The 24,699-nt window shown below is 44.6% G+C and overlaps 1 protein-coding gene across 1 annotated transcript; it reads right to left on the bottom strand.

Annotated features, from left to right (window-relative positions):
- Positions 1-2,930: 2,930 nt before the first annotated feature.
- Positions 2,931-24,501, bottom strand: GTF3C2 (general transcription factor IIIC subunit 2). The gene is made up of 19 exons (XM_059079926.2): positions 24,231-24,501; positions 16,429-16,699; positions 15,945-16,266; positions 15,065-15,350; positions 12,864-12,958; positions 11,988-12,065; positions 11,743-11,841; positions 10,454-10,681; positions 10,169-10,280; positions 9,844-9,952; positions 8,288-8,313; positions 7,974-8,103; positions 5,867-6,011; positions 5,598-5,759; positions 5,329-5,416; positions 4,533-4,661; positions 4,083-4,235; positions 3,825-3,932; positions 2,931-3,501 (listed from the first exon to the last, which is right to left on the bottom strand). The coding sequence occupies exons 2-19, from the start codon at positions 16,673-16,675 to the stop codon at positions 3,283-3,285; spliced, it is 2,736 nt and encodes a 911-aa protein (XP_058935909.1). The 5' UTR covers positions 16,676-16,699; positions 24,231-24,501; the 3' UTR covers positions 2,931-3,282.
- Between the last annotated feature and the right edge of the window lie 198 nt (positions 24,502-24,699).

The following is a 24,699-nucleotide window of genomic DNA, read 5'->3' as shown; positions in this document are numbered from 1 at the left end:
CCGTTCTCGGTCTCAGGAATCATAGTTTGGAAACTATTAGCCATAGTTAAATGCGTGCTTGTGTGTTACTTAAAAAAAAAAAAAAAGTCTGTAAGTTCTTCACTAGCCTCAACTGTGAGCTCCTGAATGGGTGGAACTGGGTCTTGTTCGTATTTGTCGTCCTCGTAGCAACTAGTTCAATGCTTTGTCCACAGTAGCCTTTAGAAATGCTGCGTAAAGATGACTGCTCCATGGAAATCATTCGGATTACAGATCCTCTAGTTTAGATACTGGTTTCATAACTAGCGGGTTTGCAGCCTTGGTCATCAGTAGACTTGAAGTTCCTCATCTGTGAAATTAGGGAGTTGAACTTTTTCAAACTGGGCTCCTCAGTTTTAGGGCTTTATAGATGTTTGGGGAAGGGGTATCACAGGTTCTTCTTTACCTAAGCTTTTAAAAAACACATGTACACTTCTAGAAAAAGCCACATTTAAACAAGGGCCCACAACTAAAACTGTTAGGAAACCAATAGATAAGGTGATTTCCTAATCCCTTTCCAGCTCGAACATTCTAAAATTTTGTGAATATACTGCAAATCCTTTCTAGGGTAGTGGAAACATTCACAAGGCTGACAGCCTTTGCTTCATCATCCCTAGGGAGCTCACCCTTCAGGAGGCAACCATATCTGACTCTTTCAGGGTCTTTACCTGGCTAGCTCCAGCCACAGTCTACTCAATTCCTATATGATTAAGGCAGGGAGAATCCTGTAACAGATGACTGGAGAAACACAGTAAGGAAGCAAAGAGAATTCGATGTCACAAACATTTAACTAAAGCTTTCTATATGCAAAACACCATGCTAGAGGAGTGAATTTACACTAGTAATAGGAGACCAAATGTGCTAAGTTGGAAAGTTGTATTCTGAAGTCAGACTGTCTACCACCACTCAGTAGTTATGTGACCTTATTCAGACTGCTTAACCTCTCAGAATCTTTGTCAAGTAAAATGGGGCAATACCAACCTCAAAGGGTTAAATTAAGTAACATATGCTAAAGTACTTGAAATAGATCAAGTGCCTAATAAACTCTCATTTAACCTCTTCTCCTTCCTTTTCTCTTGGGAGCACACGGGAGAATAATTTTTACTGGAGAAATCTGGGAAGCTCCTTGGTGGAGGTGGAATTTGAGCCGGGGCCTTGAACAATGAATAGGACTTAGGTGGAGATGGTGGAAAAGGACACTCCAGGAAGAGGGAAGAGTGTGAGCAAAGGCACAAAGGAAGAAAAGTACAGGAACCCATGGATAGTATAAAGTATATATCAGGAGGAAAGTTTGGAAGGGGAGTGGCCTGGGGCAAAAAGGGCTTACGGCAGAGAAAGAGAGCAAGGGCTGAAAGCATTTTCCTGCTTTTCTTTTGGAGGATGAGATTAGGGCAGAGACCCAGCAGCAGGAGCAGGGCTGCCAACACCAACCTACAGCCTCAATGACATGGGTCCCCAGGCCCCATCTTTTTTTTTTTTTTTTTGTGGTATGCGGGCCTCTCACTGTTGTGGCCTCTCCCGTTGCGGAGCACAGGCTCCGGACGCGCAGGCCTAGCGGCCATGGCTCACGGGCTTAGTTGCTCCGCGGCATGTGGGATCTTCCCGGACCAGGGCATGAACCCGTGTCTCCTGCATCGGCAGGCGGATTCTCAACCACTGCGCCACCAGGGAAGCCCCCCAGGCCCCATCTTTTCTACCATTGCAAGTGGGATTTCCTGAGGCAGTGTCAAGCGGCTGTTGTGTAGAATGAGCAAAGCTCCTCTGCAATGGAAAGCACTTCCCTACCAGTCCTCGCAAAAAGAAAACTGGCATAACCTGAGCTGGCACAATAGGATGGTGCATACTTGGCTGCTTTGCGTTGACATGAGTTGTGGTCTCTCTGCTGCTAATGGTCTGGGTTGCCTCCAAATCTGTTTCCTCTTCTGTACAGGGCAGAAACTGAACTACTTGATTCCTTTCCTCTTAAAGGAGATTTTCTCACATAATGCTAAATTCCCTACACTGAACGGGCAGAAAGCTGTTCCCAGATATTTGGCCAATCAGTCTACAGTGTCAAAGTGTTCTGTTCCAGGTAGGCGCTGAACTAATCTCCACTCCCTTAAATAGGAGCTGGCTTTGTGTTTTTCCGTATTTCCTGAAGTCATCGGACTATACTCCCTGCCCCAAACCTCAGGTTGTACTCTTATACATTCCAAGACTGTTTGCTTATTTCTCCTTGTGGGGACTATCCTTGCTTAAGAGGCAATACTGCAGTCACTGTGAGTCTGCAACATCCCACAAGAGGACTCTAACAAGATGAGCTATAATACACTACTGTGCTTGGGTTTGAAATACCTCCTATAGAGCTGAAATAAAGTGGCTAAATACGTTTAATAAGTCAACAGTGTGACAGTATAATGAAGGATCAAAAATCATGACGTGTAAAAGAATGGTTAAAGTAACTGAAGATATTTAATCTAGAGAAGAAAAAAACTTGGGAAACACATGATAGCTATTTTTAAATACTTAAAAGGGCAATCATAGGGAAGAGTGACTAGATTTCCTAACACCCATGGTAAAATTTATAGAGGTATACTGTTTGACTTGCTATAAAGGAAGATTTTTAAAAAAAGGACTGTCTAGGAGTGCTCAAGAAGGGTCAGATGACCAGTGATTGGGAATATTTCATAAGCCGGAGCAAGTAAGATCTGAGCCACTGTTCTGTTGGCAGGGTGTCTGTGGTGTGTTCCTCAGTTAAGTAAGTACTATAAGCAGCTTCAGTGCAATGAATTACCATCACCCCCTTGTGGGCCTATGTGTTGGGTACTCTAAAGAGGAAGTTAGGAAGGCAGTAATATTGGATCCTGGAATACAGTCAGACAGGAGCCTTCATGCAGATACCCTTTCCAGTTCTCCAAACACCCACTCACATGTGGTCTCAAAAACACCCAGTACCTTTACTTAGTTTTACCCACTTCACAATATGCTCAATATGAGCAATTTGACTCCCAAGCCTAGGTCAGGCCTGAGTGTTTCTCGTGAGTCATAGTTCTATGCTGAGGAGACTTGAGAGTTTGTGGAGGGAGAACCCCCCTGCCCGCGGGGGGCTGTGATGACAGAAGAAGTCTGTGGAAAGAGAGGGATCTAAGGAGTCCTGGGGAGGCAGGTCTAAAGGTCCAGGCCTGGCAGCTTCACTGTCCAGAAAAGCCCCAGTTCCTATGGCTGTGTGCACGGGGCCAGTTGTTCTCGGCAGATTTCATCCTGAGTGTTCTGTGGGGACCACGACTAGGGACCAGGCAGAAGGCGATGGCTGGTTGGAGGGAAGCCAGGCCCTTGAGTGGGGGAGGCCGGCTGGAACATAGCATTGAAGTGGGCTCGGCTTTCAAGCTGCATACGGTGGCCCAGTGGACAGGTGAGTGCCCGGACAAAATGGATCCGAACCAGCCCTGACTGCCCCCCGGAGACCAGCCATCCGTAGGAGTCCAGGTTTGGGCTGAAACGTACCTGTGAAGAGAAAAGAAAACAAAAGAGATGCTCACAGTTGTTGCTTTAGGGTGAGTCTTAGCTGTAAGAGCAGAAAGGAAAAAAAAAAAAAAAAAAAGAGCCACAAACTGAAAGGATAGGAGGACCACGATGGGGTGAGAGGTAGGAATGAGAAGACGATGAATGAGGTATGTCTATCATGCTCTGGAGGATGAGAGTGCCGGAGCTGTTTCCCCCTCTTCACCGTCTCCGTTACCTTTTCATATCCCATTTCACTGCTCACAGGCCCAGAGTTGGGAGGAAATGAGATGAAGGATGGCAAAGATGAGAGATAAGGTTCCTACCTTATGAATAGCTTCCAGCTGTAGCCGGTCCAGGCAGAGCCGCGTTTGCCCCTCGCCCTCCTGCATGCGCAGCATTGGTTCTCTGTGGGGCAGACCGTGGAATGAACCCTGGGGAGGAGGATGTAATAGGAGAGAGAAAGCGAGCAGCATCTTAGTTTTGCATCTTTCTCCTGGAACTCCTTAGGATTCCCTACTATACAAGGACTCAAGTTTTTAACTTTTTCTAATGCCACACCCATTCTCTTGGCCTCAATTTACCAAATCTGTGTCTTGAAACAGCAAGTAGTGATGGTTGACGGTTTCAGCATAAGTTCGAGCCTTGGGAGGGTTGGGGGCCCCGGATGAAGCAGAAGAGTGGTCCTGACCTTGAGGACTGTCCTGGTATGGCATCAGATCTGCTTTATATATAGGCTAGAAAGAAGAATGTTAGATTAGGTTCTATAATACTGAAGACTGAATAAAAGTAAAAGAGAGAAAATTGGTTTGGAGCAGGAAAAGACTGTAAGTAGTATGTTTAAACATATGTTCAGATGCACGAGGGTAGGGGAGATGATGTACAGCTCTATTCTAAGACTACCAGGGAGAATATCAGGGCTGGGAGACCCAGTACTAATTTGTACTCTGCTGCTAATTGGTAGCACTAATTTGAGAGGTCATGTGGATTAGGACGCAACAGATGGTGCTGCTATTAAATATTCATATACGTACGAATCTTCGGTCTACAGGTCGTTTGACATTTATTGGGTTCAGTGCCATATCAGGCAATATAGCTGCAATGAGCTCCCCAGATATATCTCCTGCAGCTATTGTCCCGAGCCAGTCGGATCCAGAAAGACTCTAACAGGAAGAGAGAGATATTTTTCATTCATTCATTCACTCATATTTATTCAGTTCTGTGAACTGGTAACAACTTCACAGTCTGAGGGGGGAGAGACATGTTCGCACAAACAAATATGAGTTTATCATAACCCATATCCCTGAAGATATAATTACCACACACCTATCTTCTCCTTTTATCCAAAACTACTGCCTCTGGGACTTCCCCAGTGGTCCAGTGGTAAAGAATCCGCCTACCAATGCAGGGGATGTGGGTTCGATCTCTGGTCAGGGTACTAAGATCCCACATGGCGCGGGGCAACTAAGCCAACGTGCCACAACTACTGAGCTCGCGCGCCTCAACTAGAGCTCATTTGCCACAAACTACAGAGCTCACGTGCCCTGGAGCCTGCGCACCACAATTAGAGAAGAGAAAACCTGCATGCCAGAACTAGAGAGAAGCGCACGCGCCACAACGAGAAAGATCCCACATGCCTCAGTGAAGATCCTGTGTGTCGCAACTAAGACCTGATGCAGCCAAAAAGAATAAAATAAATTTAAAAATATTAAAACAAAACAAAACAAACAAACAAACCAAAAAACCCACTACTGCCTCTTTCTAACCACCACTAGGTGAGTAAAGGAAACGTTTTCCTGTGTAATGAAGGTTTGGAAGAAAGGGGCTCACCCAGACAGTGCCTTTTCGAGGAGCAGTGAAGTAGGCCTTGAAACCAAGGTAACCAGCATCAATATAATGAATTCCACAGAGTCCATAACTGTAAGAGAAAGAGAAAAGAAAACCTTCCTTTTTCTAAGATTAGATTCATTTATTCCCCCACAATTCAAACTCTCAGTGAAACAACCCTCAACCCTCCTCTCCCCACAACCATCTGGCACAGTGCACCCCAACCCTTAGGGCCTGTCCCCAGAGCTCCTCCTCTCTCCATTCTGCCGTACGAGGCATAGCAGTTGTCCTGAGCCACAGTGACACCATTGTAGGGAAGCAGCCAGGCCAGCTCTGTACTCAAGAAGCGCTTGATAGAGTTTATTGGTTCATAAGGTCGTCGAAGGTCCCAGAATTTGATTTTCCGGTCGCTCCCTGCAGAGACTAGGAAATGACTGTGGAAAGATGGGAGAAGAGGGAGAGGATCAAATCTGAACAAGCCTGGAAGAATCAGGCTGTCCCAGTCTTCACTTCCCACCTCCACAACTCTCCTACTCCATACCTGTTAGCTTTGCACCATTGAAGGGTACGCACAGCCTGGTCATGGGCTAGGAAACACTGGAAGGGGTAGAGCTTCAGGGAGCCATCAGAGAGCCGTATCCGCTGCAGAGGCGAGTTCGTGGGAAGGTTCCAGAAAACCACCATGCCTGAGGTAGGGACAGAATGCGTAGGTATTAGAGCCAGGTTCTCCCTTCTTGTTCTAATTCCTTTCTCTGGCTCCTAGGATCTATGTCTTCTACTCTCAGACCTCTATAGCCTTACGAAAGGCTATAGAGATCATGATTAGCTAGCCAACATTCCCTCCATGGTTTAAAGACTCAACCTGATATTTTTAGTTCCAATTCTCATCAACATAAAAGTAATAGCTTAGTCTGAGATCTGCAGTTGAAAGATAGGTTGGATGAACCCAGTGTCCTCTACTCCCTACTAAATAAAAATAAAGGGATTTTTTTAAAAGCATAAACTTTCCAGGACAAGGGTTGGCAAACTACAGCCCATGGGCCAAATACAGCTTGCTGCCTATTTTGGCAAATAAGTTTGACTGGAACACAATCACACCCATTTGCTTACCTAAGGTCTGTGGCTGCTTTCACTTTATAATTGCAACAATGGCCAAACAGCCCACAAAGCATAAAATACTCACTATCTGAACCTTAAGAGAAATGTTTGCCAACTCTGCTCTAAGGCAAAGAGAACAGGCTAGGAGCCAAAAGCAACAAAATGTAGAGGAATAGAAAACAAATGGACAAATAGAAACTAACTCAGCTGATCCAAAACAAGCTGACCCCTGACCAGGCTGGCAGAGGACAAGGTAATCAAAAGTATAACTTTGATAAAAGTGAAAGACAAATTAAAGAACAATAAGAATTTAATAAACAAAAGTGGGGGGAAGCAGGACTTCCCTGGTGGTGCAGTGGTTAAGAATCCACCTGCCAATGCAGGGCACACGGGTTCGAGCCCTGGTCCGGGAAGATCCCACATGCCGCGGAGCAACGAAGCCCGTGCACCACAACTACTGAGCCTGCGCTCTAGAGCCCGTGAGCCACAGCTACTGAGCCCACATGCCTAGAGTCTGTGCTCCATAATAAGAGAAGCCACCGAAATGAGAAGCCTGCGCACCGAAAGAGTAGCCCCCGCTTGCCACAACTAGAGAAAGCCCGCGCACAGCAATGAAGACCCAATGCAGGCAAAAAATAAATAAATTAATTAATTTTTAAAAAAAAGTTGGGGGAAGCATGTGCAGCTAAAACCCCATTTATACATAAACTCAGGAAATGTAGCATCTATGAGCCTTTTTGAAAAAACTTGACAGTGAATTACAACTAAGCAATATAAGTAATTCGGCAATGGAGGGGGAGACTGAGATGAAAGGACTGGTGGAGACAGGCAATCATTTTCAATACAGAGTTAAGATTAAGTAACTCTGGGAATTAAGATAGCAAAACAGCACTGAGTATCACATACCTTGACAGTGTAAGAACAAGACCACCAAAAGAAACACAATTAGGAGACGGTGAGAAGGACGACAGGAAGTAGGGTTAAGAGTGCTAATTTCCTTATCACCCTAGCAGGAAGTCTACTGGTGTGTCTAAAAGTGAAAGTGTCATTTAAAAACAACAACCTAATAATGCCAATCACTTAAATGTTATTTAGAATTTTTTACTTTTTTCCTTTTTAATCTTAAAAGTATCTTTATGGAACTAATCTCTCTGTGGTGAAGGAACATTTATTGGGAGCTTAGCTAATTTTTCAGTTTCACTTGCCTTTTCCTTCCATAAAGTTAAAGTATAATTAAACTTAATACCTTTTAATTTAAAATAGTATCTAGAGTATGATCCCATTTTTACAGAATTCTTTATCTCTTCATCTAATCTTTTTATCTTTATACATGCATAGAGAGCAGCATGAAATGATGTTTATCTACTCAATTATTTCTTTCTGAGTAGAAAAATTCTAGTGACTTTTTTTCTCTTCTTTGTATTTTTTTACATTTCATGAATAGTTATATAATGTCGAACACTGAATCAAAAAGGAAACAACAACAGAAAAACAAGCATATATAAAAGTTTAAAGAGCGGAAGCTCCTTATGTTCTGCTTTGCTTTTCACCATTGTAATATCCAGCAGCCAGGTGGTGGTGGGGTCGGGTGGGCATCCAAGCCAGGCTAAGGCACTGACCACACTCAGAGGGCTCTGACACTTGCATAGACCCCACCTGAAGGGTTGCCACACATTGGACCTGCAGGGACAGGAGAGACAAGGCTAGGGTTAGGGATAACTACTGTTTGGAACAAAGGCTCCAATCCTCGTTTAATCCAGCAGGAGGTGGGAGATTTTTCAGGTGGAAGGAGACTCGCTGTGGAATCGGTAAGGGAGGCTCAAGAAGATGGAGCCTTGGCTAAGGCAGCAGATTCCTCACTCACCTTATAGATGGCAGGCTTCACTGCATCTGTGAGGGAAGAAGAGCAGTAACTGACACTCTGCATCCAGAGGACTGAGGTCCTAATCAGGCCTTGCTCTTAGACCAGCACCCCCGGCCCTTTGAACCATGCCCTTCCCTCACACTCTCTCTCTCCACCATCAAATGTATGAACCTGGGCTTCCCTGGTGGCGCAGTGGTTGAGAGTCCGCCTGCCAATGCAGAGGACACAGGTTCGTGCCCCGGTCCGGGAAGATCCCACATGCCGCGGAGCGGCTGGGCCCGTGAGCCATGGCCGCTGGGCCTGCGCGTCCGGAGCCTGTGCTCCGCAATGGGAGAGGCCACAGCAGTGAGAGGCCCGCGTACAGCAAAAAAAAAAAAAAAAAAAAAAAAAAAAGTATGAACCTGCCTCTATCTGCCCCCAGATTCTCCTTTCCTCCTGTTCTAGCTGATATTGCCCTTCCTCCTATCAGAATGGCTAATCCCTCCACTCAGCTCTCTTCTCATCCCCTCCTTTTCATGGCTCACTTGGTTACCCTCCCCTTCTCCTGCCCTGTCCACTTTCTCTCTCCCTATTGCGTCACTCTCATACGCACATGTAAACACGCACTCTTGTCTTCTATCTAAATCAAACGAACAAACCAAAGCCTTCCTTTACTCATTTTTCTTTTTTTTTTTTTTTGTGGCCACGCCACACAGCATGTGGGATCTCAGTTCCCTGACCAGGGATTGAACCCACGCCCCTGCATTGGAAGCGTGGAGTCTTAACCACTGGACTACCAGGAAAGTACCCCTTTACCCCTTTTTCACCTCCAGCCACCGCTCTCATTTATATGATCCCCTTCACAACCAAACTTCCTGAAAGAATTGTCTATACATTTCTGTCTTCACTTTCTCACCTCCCACTCCCTCCTCAGCCCACTCCTAACACCAGACCACCGAACAGGGGATTTCTCAGGGTTCAAACCTAGGTGCCCTCTTCTTTAATTACTCAGTGCTGTTGAAAAACAAATAAATTCAATCAAATAGGAGCTGCATTTCCCTGCCCCTTCCTCTTTGTGTTCACCTTCACAAAGGTGAATATAGAGGGAGAACTCTATATTCTCTCCCTCTCTTCACAACAAAGAGAGTGTGTTTACGTGTATGTGTGGTGGTGAGGGCAGGAGAGGTGGAGGACAGGATCTGGGGAGGAAGAGGAATATGGCAGGGGAGACAAGCCCCAGGCGCAAGCCTCAGACTTCAGCAGCTCTTTACACAGCCAATTAACTGTGGTAGCAAGAGGGGGAAGACCTGAGAGCACAGGAGAGCAAGGAAGGCGGGGAGATAAAAGGTAATGTGCTCAAAGAGGGCAGTTACAAGACTGCAAAAGAGAGGACTGCATGCAGGCTGCCAAAGAGAGAGGTTAACAACAACACGTGTGAAGTCAGGATGGGAGGAGCGACTCAGTAAGGCTTTGTACTGGAGAGACTGGGCCTGGAGGAGTTTCAGGCGAGACAGACAGGCCCTGCTAAGCTCTGGCCACAACGCCAGCAGCCACATTCTCCTTGCTGTGCTACTCACCTAGGGGCTGCTGAGCCAGCAGGGCCTCGGGATGGGGCAGACTGAACAGCAGCACCTTCCCGTCTGAGCAGGCAAGAGCCAGGAGACCCAACCGGGGCAAGAGAGGAGCCTAGAGGGTGAGAGCAGATCTGCACTGAGGCTTGCTGCCTTCAGGCACCTTTCAGAAAACTTTTCAGGTTCTGGTCCCTGAAAATATGATATGGAGTTGCTAGAAAAACTCCACCCACCACTCTCTAACCTACCTCCCTCCAACTCTGGGAAGACCCAGGGCCCCTTGGTCCTGGCTCTGAGTCCTAAGGCCATCCCACAATCAACTGGGAGGTACCTTCCGAGGGGTGCCTGGAAGTTCCCATGCTCCACTGGGGCAGAACTTGAGGTCCCAGATGCAGCCGTGGTCACAAGCAATCCCATAGACAAAGTGGGCTCTGTTGCCAGGACTGAGGAGAGAAAGCATGCGGGGAGAATGGGTGGGAAGGAGGGGCCTGGAGCTGCCAGAGCCTGCGCTCCCCTTATCTCAACCCAATCCGAGCCTTGCCCCTTCCCCTGCCCAGCCCCATCCTTCTCTCCTCCTCAACCACCCTCCAATGGTAGTGTCCCAGCCCCACCTCACCAGCTTTCTTGCTGCAAGGTCCCAAGGTCCCAGAGCTGGAGCAGCCCAGGGCCTGAATAAAGCTGGCTCAGTGGGTGTGTCTCATTCATGTCAGGGCTGGAGAAAAGAGCCACATACTGCGAGGCTGCTGCCCCCTCTGGCACTGGGCACCAGTCCAGAGCCCAGAGCGGTCCCCCCGTAAAGAAAGACACATCCAAGCGCTCTGGGTGTGCTGTGATAGAGCTAAATCTAGAGAAAAGTAAAAGATGGGATGAAAAAAAGAGTTAATAAAAGGTAGTAAGGACTTCAGTAGGTGAATGGATAAATAAACTGTAATATACCCAGACAATGGAGTATTATTTCACACTAAAAAGAAATGAGCCATCAAGCCATGAAAAGACATGGAGGAACCTTAAATGCACATTACTAAGTGAAAGAAGCCCACCTGAAAAGGCTATATACTGTATGATTCCAACTATAAAATATTCTGGAAAAGGTAAAACTATGGAGATAGTAAAATGATCAGTGATAACCAGAGGTGGGGGAGGTGGAGGATGAATAGGCAGAACTGAGTGTCTTCAGGGCAGTGAAAATACTCTGTATGATACCATATTGATGGACACATGTCATTATACATTTGTCCAAACCCACAGAATGTACAACACTAAGAGTGCACCCAAAGGTAAACTATGGACTTTGAGCTATTATGATGTGTCAGTGTAGGTTCATCAACTGTAACCAACGTGCCACTCCGGTGAGGGATGTTGATAATGGGGGAGGCTGTGCATGTGGGGGGGCAGGGAGTATATGGGAAAAAAACTCTCAATCTTGTTGTGAACCTAAAACTGCTCTTAAAAAGTGATGCGAACAGAATGGAAGCTCCACCTGGAGCTCCTGTGAACTGTCTTGAGCAAGCACCAGAACATCAGTCACAGTCTCTAAGTGAAACCAGTCCTAGCCCCCATTTGTATTTTCCTCCTTTCCTTCCCAAAGTCTGTCTAGTCCTAGGCTTACCTTCAAAGATGACAGGTTGTGCATTCTGGTTTACTACAGTGTTCTCTCTAGGGCCAGTTTGTTTAGGTCTATCGGAGTAGATGTGACCTTGAAAACTGGTTTTACCTCAACCTCCCTAGGCTCCCTCAGTCTGGCCAGCAGCGATAAGCACTGCAAATCGAGGGGGCCAGCGCTCCTACCCTTGGGACCAACTGGACCAGCATTAAGGGAAGAACAGGGCCAATCTATCATCCCTTTCAACATCCATTTTTCATTTTTCTGTCTCCCAGAATCAGAAAAAGAGGTGTAATCATCACCTGTTTATTCGGTAGAGTGTGCCATCTTCAGGAAGTCCTTCACGTTGTACAGAAAACAGTGGCGACTTCTCCTCCTGGGGCAGATAGTGAGCTGCCTCACTGGGGGAGGGCAAAGGGAAGAGCCTACATTTGGAAAAGTTTCAACCATCCTGGGATTCCCATTACAAATCTAGAGTCCTCGGTTACCCTTCTGTCTCCAGTGGTGTCACCCCCTCCCAGATTTCAAAGCTGTTTCTTCAACTTACAGTTCAGATAACAATTGCCACTTCCAGGCTAAAGGAATCCATTCCGCAAACTCCCAGTATGAATGTTTCTGTTCTCGGCTGAAGAAACAGAAGCATCATGAATGAAGGAAGAGAGAAATTCTAGAGCAGCGCTGCCCAATAGAAGCAGCGCTGCCCAGTAGCAGCTCCCAATGATGGGAGCGATCTGTTATCTGTGTTGTGTAACACTAGCTGCCAGCTGCAAGTAGCTACTGGGCACTTGAAATGTGGCTAATGCAACTGAGAAACTGGACTTTTAATTATATGTAATTAATTGAAAATGAAATTTAAATGGCTTCATGCAGCTAGTGGCTACCATATTGGACAGCATAGCTCAAGGGCTCTTGCCTTGGACTTCCTTGGTGGCACAGTGGTAAAGAATCCGCCTGCCAATGCAGGGGACACGGGTTCGATCCCTGGCCCGGGAAGATCCCAAATGCCGCGAAGCAACAAAGCCCATGTGCCACAACTACTGAGCCTATGTTCTAGAGCCCGCGAGCCACAACTAATGAGCCTGTGTGCTACAACTACTGAAGCCCACGTGTCTACAGCCCGTGCTCCACAAGAGGAGCCACTGCAAGAGAAGCCCGCGCACCGCAACGAAGAGTAGCCCCTGCTCGCCACAACTAGGGAAAGCCTGTGCAGCAACGAAGACCCAAGGCAACCAAAAAATAAAATACAATAAAATTTTTTTAAAAAAGAGCTCTTGCCTTTGGAGCAGTGCCTTTTAGTTATGAATGTCTTCACAGTGTTCTACCCTGTGAGTGCCTTCCGCCCTTCCCACAGCCCCACTGCTAGATGGTCCTTTGCACTCCTCCACCACCCTTTCATCCCCAGCCCCCATTCCCCAAGTCTCACAGGTCCTTGGTGAGATGAAGGCACTTCCAAACAGGAGCCATGATGTGATTTGGTAAGCCATTGGGAGCCACTCCCCGGCAGTGTGGCTTCTGCTTCTGAGGATCAAATTGAAGAAAGTGTAAGGGAGAGAATCTTATAAGCTGGAGAAAGTCCCCAGGAGACCGCTTTCCCAACTTTCACTTTTCTTGGCATTACTTCCTCTCCAACCTTTTACCTATCAGCATCTTAAAAGATTTGGATTTCAACCATTACAATGACTTCTTCACCTTCTGCTCTTATTCCTCCATCAAAACCGCAAAACCTGCTGTTTTCTGTTCATCTTCCTTGGCGTGCCCCCATGGCACTTGATTCAGAGGACTCCTTTTGCTTCTTGAAACTCCCTCCCTATGGGGTAGTCTCTCCTTATTCCTCCCACGTCTCTAATATTCCTTTGCAGGCTCTCCCTCCTCTGATCCATTTGGTCAGTGACAGTATTTCCCAGAGTCCCTCTGTCTCCTCAGCCCTCAATACACGTACTCCTGGTAATTTCATCCTATGTCTCATGGTTTTGACCACCATTTTAATGCCTGATTATCAAGTCTGCATCTTAGTAAATGTAAACTTTACTCAGTCTCAACTTTTCTACCAATTCTAGACTCAGTGTGGTGCTGAACCATATTAGAGCCTGAGGCAAAAGGGAATATCAATTATACAGTTCCTATCTTTATTTAAATTTTTGATATTTTCTTCACCATAGATTTGTTGCATTAATTTTGATTTTTAAAATGTTGCATCGAGATATTTATCTTGATTACTGGGGGTTTTGGTGTTCCCTTAAATGTTGCATCTGGGAGAAGTAAGGCACTGGTCCCATATATCTGACTGGCAAAGAGACGTCTCCAGAAGGATGGCCCTTGATCTACCAGCACCTCCAACTCGACACGTCAGAAAGTAAACTCATCACCTCGCCTTCCCACCTTCCCCCCCCGTGTCCCCCCACTCTTTCTGTGTTCTCAAGTTGAGTGTATGAGAGCACCATCAAAGTTGGAAACTCTTACTCCTTCCTCTCCTTCAACTCCCAACTGCTATTAATTCTCTTATATTATCTCTTTTATCTGCCTCCCCGTCTTCTCTTCCTTCACTGCTTAATTTAGGCCCTTACTAACTCTGGAGAACTGGAGAACTGAAGCTGTCTTCTTTATTGTCGACTGCAAATTAATCTATTTTCCTAACTGATCATGTTATTTTTCTACCTAAAAACCTATGTTGGGGCTTCCCTGGTGGCGCAGTGGTTGAGAGTCCGCCTGCCGATGCAGGGGACACGGGTTCGTGCCCCGGTCCGGGAAGATCCCACATACCGCGGAGCGGTTGGGCCCGTGAGCCATGGCCGCTGAGCCTGCGCGTCTGGAGCCCGTGCTCCGCAACGGGAGAGGCCACAACAGTGAGAGGCCCGCGTACCACACATACACATACAAAAAAACCCCAAAAAACGTCTGTTGTATAGAATTTCTGTTTGGGAATGACAAAAGTTTTGGAAATGGATAGTGGTGATGGTTACACTACATTGTGAATGCACTGAATGCCAATGAATTACACATTTTAAAATGATAAATTTTGTTTTATCTATTTTACCATAATTAAACACACACACACACACACACACACACACACACACACACACACACACACACACACACACACACACACACACACACACCCTTTTGTTGGCTCCTATCAATTTTAGTCCTTTCATCCTCTCTAGTGTAATCTTCCCCATCACTTTACCCCAGGCCCTATTCTGCAGCCACAACCAATTTCTGGGAAAACAATCCTCTCTGGCAAACTCCTATTCCTTTCAAGACCTATAGCTCAAGTATCATTTCTCCATGAAGTCCAAGCAGTTAATTATCCTTCCTCTATATGCCTAAAGCATATTGTTCACTCCTGATGCAGCACTTACTACACTGTGAGCTTTGTAAAGCAGGACCTTGTCTTATTCATGCCTGTGTTTCCTAGCACAGAGTAGATGCTCAATATATGAACGAATAATCTTGTTCAGTTACACCCGCAGCCCCTACAATCTCAACTGTGTCTGAAGTTGCTCTTTTTTCCTTTTACCTGTTTTGGCCATCCTAGTTACTAGGCCAAAGCTTTCCTTCTAGGCATCCTGCTGACCCTCTAATAATCCTGCTATCCCCATTCACTTTGTCTATTCAGGTTACCCCTGAGGTGGATCCTCGTGCGGTGCTTCGGGGCACTGTAGGCTCAGGGTCAGATGAGCTCTCGCTTGGGGCCTCACTTTCTTCTCCATCTTCAGCCTCAACCTGGAGAACAAAGTCTTCGTCCCGTGCGGTGTCATCCTCTTCTTCTCCATAGTGACAGGCTGCTTGCTGCTGGCTCTTCTTGGGTTTGGTGGGGCTGCTCACCTTGGGGCTCTCAGGACAGGTCACTGGAGCAGGCAGGGCTGTTGAGAGCTCTTCAGCCAGTTCCTGAAGATACAGAAGTGCCCTGTAGGATAGGGCAGAGTCAGAGCAATACTCACAGACACTTAACTGAGAGCCCACTTTGCCCGACACTCGGCTGATTCTTATCTCACTAGATCCTCCCAGTGACCATGTGAAGTGGCTATTAATTTCCCTTCCCCTTTGATAGATGTAGAAACAGAAATCCAGGAAAGTTAAGTGACTTGGCCAAGATGATTCAGATCACATATGTGGAATCTGAACCCAGGTCTTCTGACTCCAAGTCTAAAGCACTTTTTACTCTACCACAGTCAGAGATCATTGAGGGCAAAGGGAAAGGATGGAAGGGCACATATATACTGACACATACTGGGCAGTAAAATTGCAATGAAGACTTGGAGGACATTGTGAAAAATGTGATAGGATATGAGGTACAGAAAGGAATCTCCCAGATAGACAAATTTAACCACAGATCAAATTGCTGTGGTGAGAGCCAGAAGATTCCTCAAGTCCCCAGAACCCAGACACCACCCCTGCTTACCTGACACCTCATCACAGTCCACTCATCTCTCCAGCATCTGCCCCACCCTCATCCCTTCACCCAGCCCCCCTCCACCAAGCTGTGCCCCGAAATCCTTACACTTGGGCAGCCCTTCGGCGGGGTCGTTCCCCAGGAGGGGTCTCAAAGTCCTCAGGGGGCCTCTTTGGATGTGGAGACTCTGGCTGATCTAGGCCTTTTGACAACTTCAGCAGTAGCAGATCTGCCTTGGACTTTCGACCTCGTTTCTTAGGCATGGGGGTGGACAGAGGGTTGGATTGATCTAAGAGACCAGGAACCCGAGGGGCTGATGGAGAATTAGGCTGCTGGGGCCTTTTGGGGCCTTTCCGTGTCCTACCACCTCTCTTCGGGCCAGGCTTTGAGGCCCTAGGCTTTGGGACCTTTGACATCTCTGAAGAAAGATCTGTAGAGAAGAATATGGGTCTGTGAGATGGGACCAGAGCTCAAGCCTCTTTGGAACAGATTACACCATACCCAGGTTTGTAAGGTCCTATGAGCTCAACCTGTTCTCGTTCATCTTAAGCTGAGCATAGGGAGATAAAAGGCTGAAAGGTCAGGGACATACCTTGCTGTTCCAGTCTGGAGAGGGTTTCCTGTTCTGGAGGGAGCCTCCTCTCATCAAGAGAATCCTCAAATCCAGGCAAAGGGGTAGGTAATGACGTCTCTATGGAAGCCTCCACACCGGTTGTTTCTGAAGAGGCCTTGACATCAAGCTGGTTTAGCACCTCTTGTCCAGGAGAGTCTACCACAGTCATGTTCCCCACGGGGCCGGCCTCCTCCAGAGCAACACAGCCGACCCCGTAGGGATCCATCAGCACCCCCTAAAATGGCTGTGCCTGCATATAAGAAACATACAAGTGAGTAGAAGGTAAAAGCTATTTGCACTGCCTCAGATTTTTCTACTTTCCTGTCTTTCTCTTCTCACAACCATTTCTCCAACCTCCCCCTACCTTCCCCACCAACCAGAAACCCAAGCTCTCTGATCATTCATTCATTCAGCAATAATTACTAAGCATCTTCTATATGTCAGGCACTATTCTAGGAACTGGTAACATGACTATAAGCAAGACAGACAAGGTCTCTGACCTCATGGAACTCACATGTTAGTGGAGCTGACAATAAACAAACAAACAACAATAAAGTTACCATTTATTAAATGCTTACTATGTGCCAAGTATTGTACTAAGTGCTTTACTTAGATGATTTAAAGTGAGTGAACAATTATTTAACTCCTCTCCCTGAAACCCAATGAAATGAATCATCCCCTCCCCTTCAAAAAAAGAAAGAGAGAGAGAGAGAAAATTACCTGTTATGAATGTAGGAAAGGGCCACAGGTTTCTAGAATAGACTACAAAGAATAGCTGCCAGATAATATAAAGTTTACATCAAATTGAAGGAGGACAGGATGACTAGATCTGACATCCATCTTCGTGAATATTAGTCAAGGTACAGATTTATTTAAGAATAAGTAATTCTCTAGTGTCCTGCTAGCAATCTTTCAGCTGGATGGGGGAGGTGGTAGCCTAAGAGACAATTAAGGAACATCCTACTACATTAAGAGACCATTTCCACACTGAAGAATAGACTAAAAAATGGTCATGAATCTTCATTTTCTTCAAACCCAGGAAACCAGCTGTGCAACCATGGACCAAAGTAAACTGACAGAGATAAACAATACACTGACTACCAAACCAAAAACCTGAGCAGCATAGAACTCTGCAAGGGCCCAGTTTTTGGCCAGAATAACCTACTTGTCTGTAACAAAAGGGAAGAAATAGCTCAGATCCCAGGAGGAACCCCTCCATAGGTCTATATATGTCTTAAGGATAAAGAACTCATTAGCCTCAGTGGAAAAGTGTGCTAATATAAATACCACAAGAAATATCATACAAATTAAAGTTTCCAACTGTCTCTCTTGAGGAAGCTACAGTCTATCATTATAAACTATAACAATAGCCAACTCTTTAACTCAGGTGCGAAGGATACATTATAACATCATATGCTAGGGATATAATATAACACTATCAAGGTAAATAGAGGTCAGTGAGAATCCACCTACATTGTTCTCTGGTAAACAGCAAACCCTGAGAGAACTACTCCATTCAAAATTAGTAATAAGCAAAAAGGATCCAATGGGACCTATGCATAGTTACTATGGAAAGAATAAAAAGGACACAAATGAAAAAGGTGAAAAGTACCCTTTCAAAGAAAGTCTCCAGAAAACAAGAAATTTTCCAACAAAAGCTTCTATTCTTTCAAAAAAGCCAAAGAGACTGTGGAATCCAAGATTTAAGAGACCAAAGAAGAGATAAAACAATGGCAAGGCAAAAAAAAAAATGAGCTGGCAGTCATAAGGAAAGAAACGGAGTAAAAGAATAAAATCAAAGAAATGAAAACCAGAGAAGCAAAATGCTGAAACTATACGTACTACTGAAAAGACAATCAGTGATATGAAAGACATGTTTGAAAAAAAACCACACAGGTTGTAAAGAGATAAAAGTGATTAGTGAGAAGATGATATGGATGAAAAGAGAAAGTGGGAAGCCAACATATGAATAATTGATGTTCCTGAAGAAGAGAGAAGAAAAATGTGAACAGGAAAAAAAATGTTCAAAGACCTAACAAAAGAAAATTTCCTGAAATGAAAACTTAGAAATGTGTACTTTCCTAACATAAAGGAAGATCTCAGTCTACAGATCAAAAGGGCTTATGGTGCAAAAGGGAGACAAAAATCAATAAATACTCATCAAGACCAAGAAATGCAAGTGAAGATACTAAATTTCTCCTACAAAGAGAAAAAAAAAATCAGGTCAGCTTCAGAGTTCTCAGAAACATTTGATGCCAGAAGATAAAGAAACATTAAAAGGATCAAGAGAATTCTTTACTTAACTGTCATTCATGTAAAGGTAATGGGATGACATTCTAAATATGCAAGTTTCTAAAAAGATCCACTTGAAGACCTAATTTAGCCAATGAAAGATAAATCAATATAAAGCACTTTCTAATGGAGAAGTTGTGTTATTAAAAGGCTGGCAATAAGGATTTAACCCAGTGACACATAATTAACTGTGGTAACTACAGGTATAAAACAGACTATATATTAAAAATTTCAATGCCCCACAATGTAAAAATACCAATATTCTGATTGTAGTAGATTGGGGCAAAAGAAGCAGTTCTTAATTTTGCTTCTAAGGTTGACAAATTGAAAAATATAGGTTTACTAATACCATTTTTATGCGGGGGATGGCACCATGTGGCTTACGGGATCTCAGTTCCTGGACCAGGGATTGAACCCCAGCCATGGCAGTGAAAACCTGGAATCCTAACAACTAGGCCACCAGGGAACTCGCTACTAATACCATTTAGATGTTTAATAGAACTAAAAACAGTATACTATATTGCTTCCAAAATACCCAATAGGGCTAAGAAATGGAAGGAATTTTTTAAAAGACCACATAATAAAAGATCATTAAAAATAGTGGAAAACACACACACACAAAGAAAAAAGAAAAAAAACAACACAAGGGTGACAGAAACAAGATAAATAAAAGGGATTTATTACAGGGTATTAAATGGTTCACATAAGTGGTTCTCAAAGGGTGGTCCCAGAACTGGCACATCACTTGTTAGTCAGTTAAGTGCAAACTTCCAGTCCTATCCCAGACCTGCTGAATCAGAAACTCTGGGATGGGGCCAGCACTTCATGTTATAGCAAGCCTTTTAGGTGATTCTGATGCGTACTCAAGTTTGAAAACGACTTGCATAGAAGGGTTGGGGAAAAAACGTTTAGGAACAAGTACTTGTCAAATTGAGAAGTTGCTTACAGCTGCAGGTTCAAGAACCACATGGCTTCTCCTCTGCCATGGTGGGGAGCCAGAAGCTGGATCAAGAAGCCCCTTGTTTATGGAGCTACTCCTGGATGGCTCCATAAACAAGCTGCCTCTGCAATAATCAGAAAATGACCTACTGAGGAAGACTCTTCTCTGGCTCCCAGATCCAGAACCATATGACTGCCACAATCTGCAACAGCAAAATGCATGCCTTTTGGCCTGCCTCCTCTCTAAACTCAAGTCCAAATTTGAGTTCTTCAAGAGCACATTTGATTGGCAAGGCCTAAATCATACTCAGAATCTTGGATGGAAAAATTCCAGGTACTTCTAGCTTTCCAGGCTCTCAAAGGGAGGGTGCTCATTCTCTCACATCCCACTTACCCCAGCGTAGAAAGTAGAATCAGAGTTTTCTCAATTCCTCTCCAGTGCCAATTCTTGACCAATAGTCCTCCCCATCTTGTAAAAAACTTGTTCCTTCCAAGCTCATAACATTTAGCTAAATCACTGCTAGTCACTCCACTGTCACACCTGAACCTTGTCAGCATATAAAACCTTTTAATCTCTAAATCACTAAGACATCCAATCACAACCTCCCATCGTTACAGCTAGATTGCTCAACTACTATCATTACAACTATTCTTTAGCCATATTAATTAATCCATTGATCTCTCCAATTTCTCCCTATGTCAGCCACATACCATCTAGTTTAGACTCCTTTATTTTAATCAGACTCTTGTTGATATTACAAACTTCCTTTCTTTTTGTCTTTTTGTTCCATAGGCCTGGCAAAATTCAAGCCTGGATGAACCAATCACCCATCTTCTCCATGGCAGCATCTAAGCTAGTTGAGCGCTAGCAATCACACGTTCTCTCTAAGCAGCTCCCATATCCTCTCTCCTCCAGTGTCTGATCCCCTCGTCCTCAGCAGATAACTTAGCCTCAGATTTCTGAAACAATCAAAAACCATACTTCAATTTCTTGTCAGATAACCTAACACTCCCTGCCTCTGAGCCCCTCATCCACTTTCTAAGGCCAAACTTTCCACTTGTGTTCTAGCCCCATGCCCCCTCCTGCCCCACCCAAAGAAACTGAAGATGTTTATCCTTTTCGTTTTCATTGACTCCTTCTAAACCCTTTTCCTTTCCATTGACTCCTTCTAAACAGAATTTAAGGGGAATTCCCTAGTGGTCCAGTGGTTAGGGCTCTGCACTTTCACTGCAGGGGGCACAGGTTCAACCCCTAGTGGAGGAACTAAGATCCCACATGATGTATGGTATGCCACACACCCCCGCCAAAATAAATAAATAAAATAAAAATTTAAAAATAAACAACATTTAACTATTTTTAAATTTTCATCTTAACACAAATATAACTATCCTTCAACCCACAGTTCTCCAACTAATATCCTCCTGCCCCTCACAGTAACTTTAACAGTTGTCTGCCCTTGATGTTTTAATTACCCTGCTGCATCCTAACTAGGATATTGCCCTCAACTCATCACTGAAGCTAAAGCGATCAATAACTGTTGTGTCAATTAGTGCAATAAACTCTTCTCAGTCTTGTTTAACTTGACCTCTCAGAAGCACCAAGGCTCCTTACCACTTGTCTCTTGACACATTCTCTTTTCTTGAGAAGCAATTCAAGTCCAGTAACCTTCCAGATGTTTACAAAATTTCCTGTCTTTTACAGTTGTCTTACACCTATTTGGTAGCTTTTTTGCTTGTTTGCAAACTCACCACTTTTGTCTCTCCAAAGTATTCAGTTTAGCTTGCTTTCTTTTCTTTTTTAGAATTGTTTTTATAAAATCTTTAGTTGATACAAAATACTTATAAATAAGTGTAAAATATAAAGAATAACAATAAAACACCTGTATATCTGCCATGTTTCAACTTACTTTAATAGAAACAGTAACTCTTACATACCCAAACTTCCTTAAAATTTAAATGTCATAATTATATAAACATAGTGACAAATCAACTGGTATTAAAAATGTTCGAACCAATAAAATGACTCTTGGCAAGCATTCAGTTCAACTAGTTAGAGTGACCAGGCCTACAGGAAGAAAACCTACAGGCTTCGAGAATTCAGTGTGCCATGGGCATCAGTAAAGTATGCGTTACATAGGAAATGGAGAATGTCAGTTCACGGAGGGAGCTAGTTAAATGGAATCAGTTAAAAGAATTTCTACATGTCTTAAAGATTTTTCCATATCATTTTTCCACATACATCTTTTTCATTCTTCTTAGTTACTATATGGTGTTCCATAGGATTATAGTTTATTTGGATATTTCCCATTTAATGGACAATTGGATTATAATACTATTACAAATAATATTGCAGTGAATATTCTAGTATAGATCTCTTCATTAATGAGAAATTATTTTTCTAGAATAATCATCTGAAGTGGAATTACTGTACTGGGTTAAAGGGTATACACATTTCAAAATTTAATAGATACTGCCAAACAGGTCACCAAGGTGAAAATCAATTTATACTCTTACTAACTGTAAAACTGGGTACACCCATTTTACCACCCCTTGTCAATCTTTGATTTTTGCCAGTCTGATGGGTGAAAGAAATCTTCCCTACTGTATTTATTTGCGTCGTCCTGATAATAATTGAGATTAGCAACTTCTTTTTACATGTTGGACATCTATGTCTTTTATGAATTGCCGATACACATAATTTGCCCATATTTCTATAGGACAAATGTATCATTCCTTATTGATCTGTGCAGTTATTTATGTTGCAAATATTTTCTCGCTGTATCCACCTTTAAAAAAACTTTGCTTATGTTTCTTGCTAAACTGAAGTTAAATTTTATGAGTTAAATTTCTGTCTTCTCCTTTATGGCTTCTGTGTCTTTTTTGTTTTGGCCATGTTGCATGATGCGGGGATCTTGGTTCCCTGACCAGGGATCGAACCTGTGCCCCCTGCCATGGAAGTGCAGAGTCCTAACCACTGGACCACCAGGGAATTCCCCTGTTTGTGTCTTAAAAAGGCATTTCCTACCCCACTGATATAATATCAGAATATAAAATGTCTTCTTTTATTTTCTTCTAATAATTTTTCTAGTTTTGGATTTTACATGTAGCTCTTTAGTCCATCTGGAATTTTCTTATCATAAGAGTTACAGGTATTTACTTATTCCATATCTATCTTCCTTAAAAGTTTCATGAGATAGGGATCTTGTCTATCTGACTCACTATTGTATCTAGAACCTGGTACGTGGTAAGCACAATAATTAACCTTTGTTGATTGAACAACTAACTTCTCAAGGTACAAAAATCTCTATAAGGATTCACTTCTCATAGAAGGCAGAGCATTGGTGGTTAATTTCCATTTTTGACTTCACAATGCAAATTCTGGACACAAGTAAAGGATGTTTAGTAAATGTGTACCAGAGTTTATAAAATTTTACATCTGCACCCCAACTTGTCTGGTTCCCATGCTCCTCCAAGGCTGCCAGCCTGATCTCCCCAGATGTGGAAAATGATTAGATAACACTGCTCCTCAAGTATGGAGTTACTTTACACACACTGTTTGATCTAATACATTGTTTCCCAAAGTGTTCCTATGGTACAACTCGTTGTATGCAAGGTGATTTCTGAGATACAAAAATGAACGATTTTATTTGACTGTTTTTGTTTTAACTTGTATATATATATATAAAACTATAGTCCATGAAACCCATGGTTTCATCTACATTGTTTAGATCAAGACTAAAGCACTTAAATCTTAAAATTAAATCAATTTAAAGAAAATTACTAAGAAAACAATACTACAGTTGATAAGGAGTGGCCAAAAGAGACGAAGGCACAGGAATGACAGGTTTGTGTAACAATATGTCCCTGGGGCTATAAGGCTTGGCCATACCCTGCACCCCTCTAACAAAGTGAGTTACCACGGGTGAAGCTGAAGTTACCACCTCTGCCTTCCCCAACAGAAAGCCAAGTTGCTGCGGGATAAAAGGACTAGATTGGGAAACATAACTGGCCCCTGCCTGCGCCAATGAGGTTGCAGCGCGCGGGGCACAACCCCCAGGGCTAGAAGAGCCTCACCGAGGAAGAGGCTGGAACGCAGCAGAATGAGAAGACCGACCCGCTACCTCTCTAGGGGTGACCGCCTGCCCTTTCTCAGTCCTGGGCGTGGGGTAGCTTTCACCACTAGCCTGTTCGGGAAGCAAGCCCTGAGTTTCGTAAGGCTGAGAACTACGGTAGGTTCGCAGAGTCCGAGGGTTGCAATGTAGGCAGCGCCGCGGCCGGGAAACAGGATGAGGTGTTACGGACGCCGCGTGGGGAAAGAAGGCGAGACCCGAGGAGAGCAGAGATGGGGGATGCACGGTTGCCACCGTGGGTTAGGGAGGTGGGGACCACGACGGTTTCCGGAGGAGTTCAGGGGCTGGAGGTCGCGATGCTGTGCAGAGGCGGAAAAGCGGAGCCGGAGTTGGTTCCCAATATCTTAGTGCTACCGAAAAAGAAGTGGGGTGGGGGGTAGAAATCGTGGGGCCCCGCACATCCCGCTGTGGTACACTCACCCTCACCAAAGTCCTTCCGGAAGTCCAAGTTCGAAGATGGCGCCGCCTGTTTGGTCGCCGTTTTATGACGAAATCTGGTAGCTACTCTTCATTGACGTCCCCCCAGTGCACAAGGTAAACACGTGGGCTTGGTTGGGAGTTTGTGCCCCAGGACGTTTTCTATTAAACTATGTATTCCATAATGCAGTGCGGCGAGCGTCCCCGAGCCCTGTCGCAGCGGGCGCAGCTCCCGGGCCTTAGCGGCGCAGGGGACGCCGCTGCACGGCCTTATGGGAGTTGCAGTGCCCCGAAGGGAAGACTGACGCCTGCGCGGTGACAGTCGTCGCGCCCCCGCCGGTTCCCACGCGGCTTCTACTCGAGCCTCGAGAGTGCGAGTGCCCAGGCCCGAGTTTTACTCCCGAGCGCGGAATCCTGGCTTTCTGTCGAGACTACCGGCCTGTGACGGGCAGCCGGGCTGACGTGAGAGTAT

Source organism: Kogia breviceps, chromosome 11 (genome assembly GCF_026419965.1).
Source record: "Kogia breviceps isolate mKogBre1 chromosome 11, mKogBre1 haplotype 1, whole genome shotgun sequence".
NCBI lineage: Eukaryota > Metazoa > Chordata > Mammalia > Artiodactyla > Physeteridae > Kogia > Kogia breviceps.
This window is presented reverse-complemented; position numbering and strand designations above follow the sequence as displayed.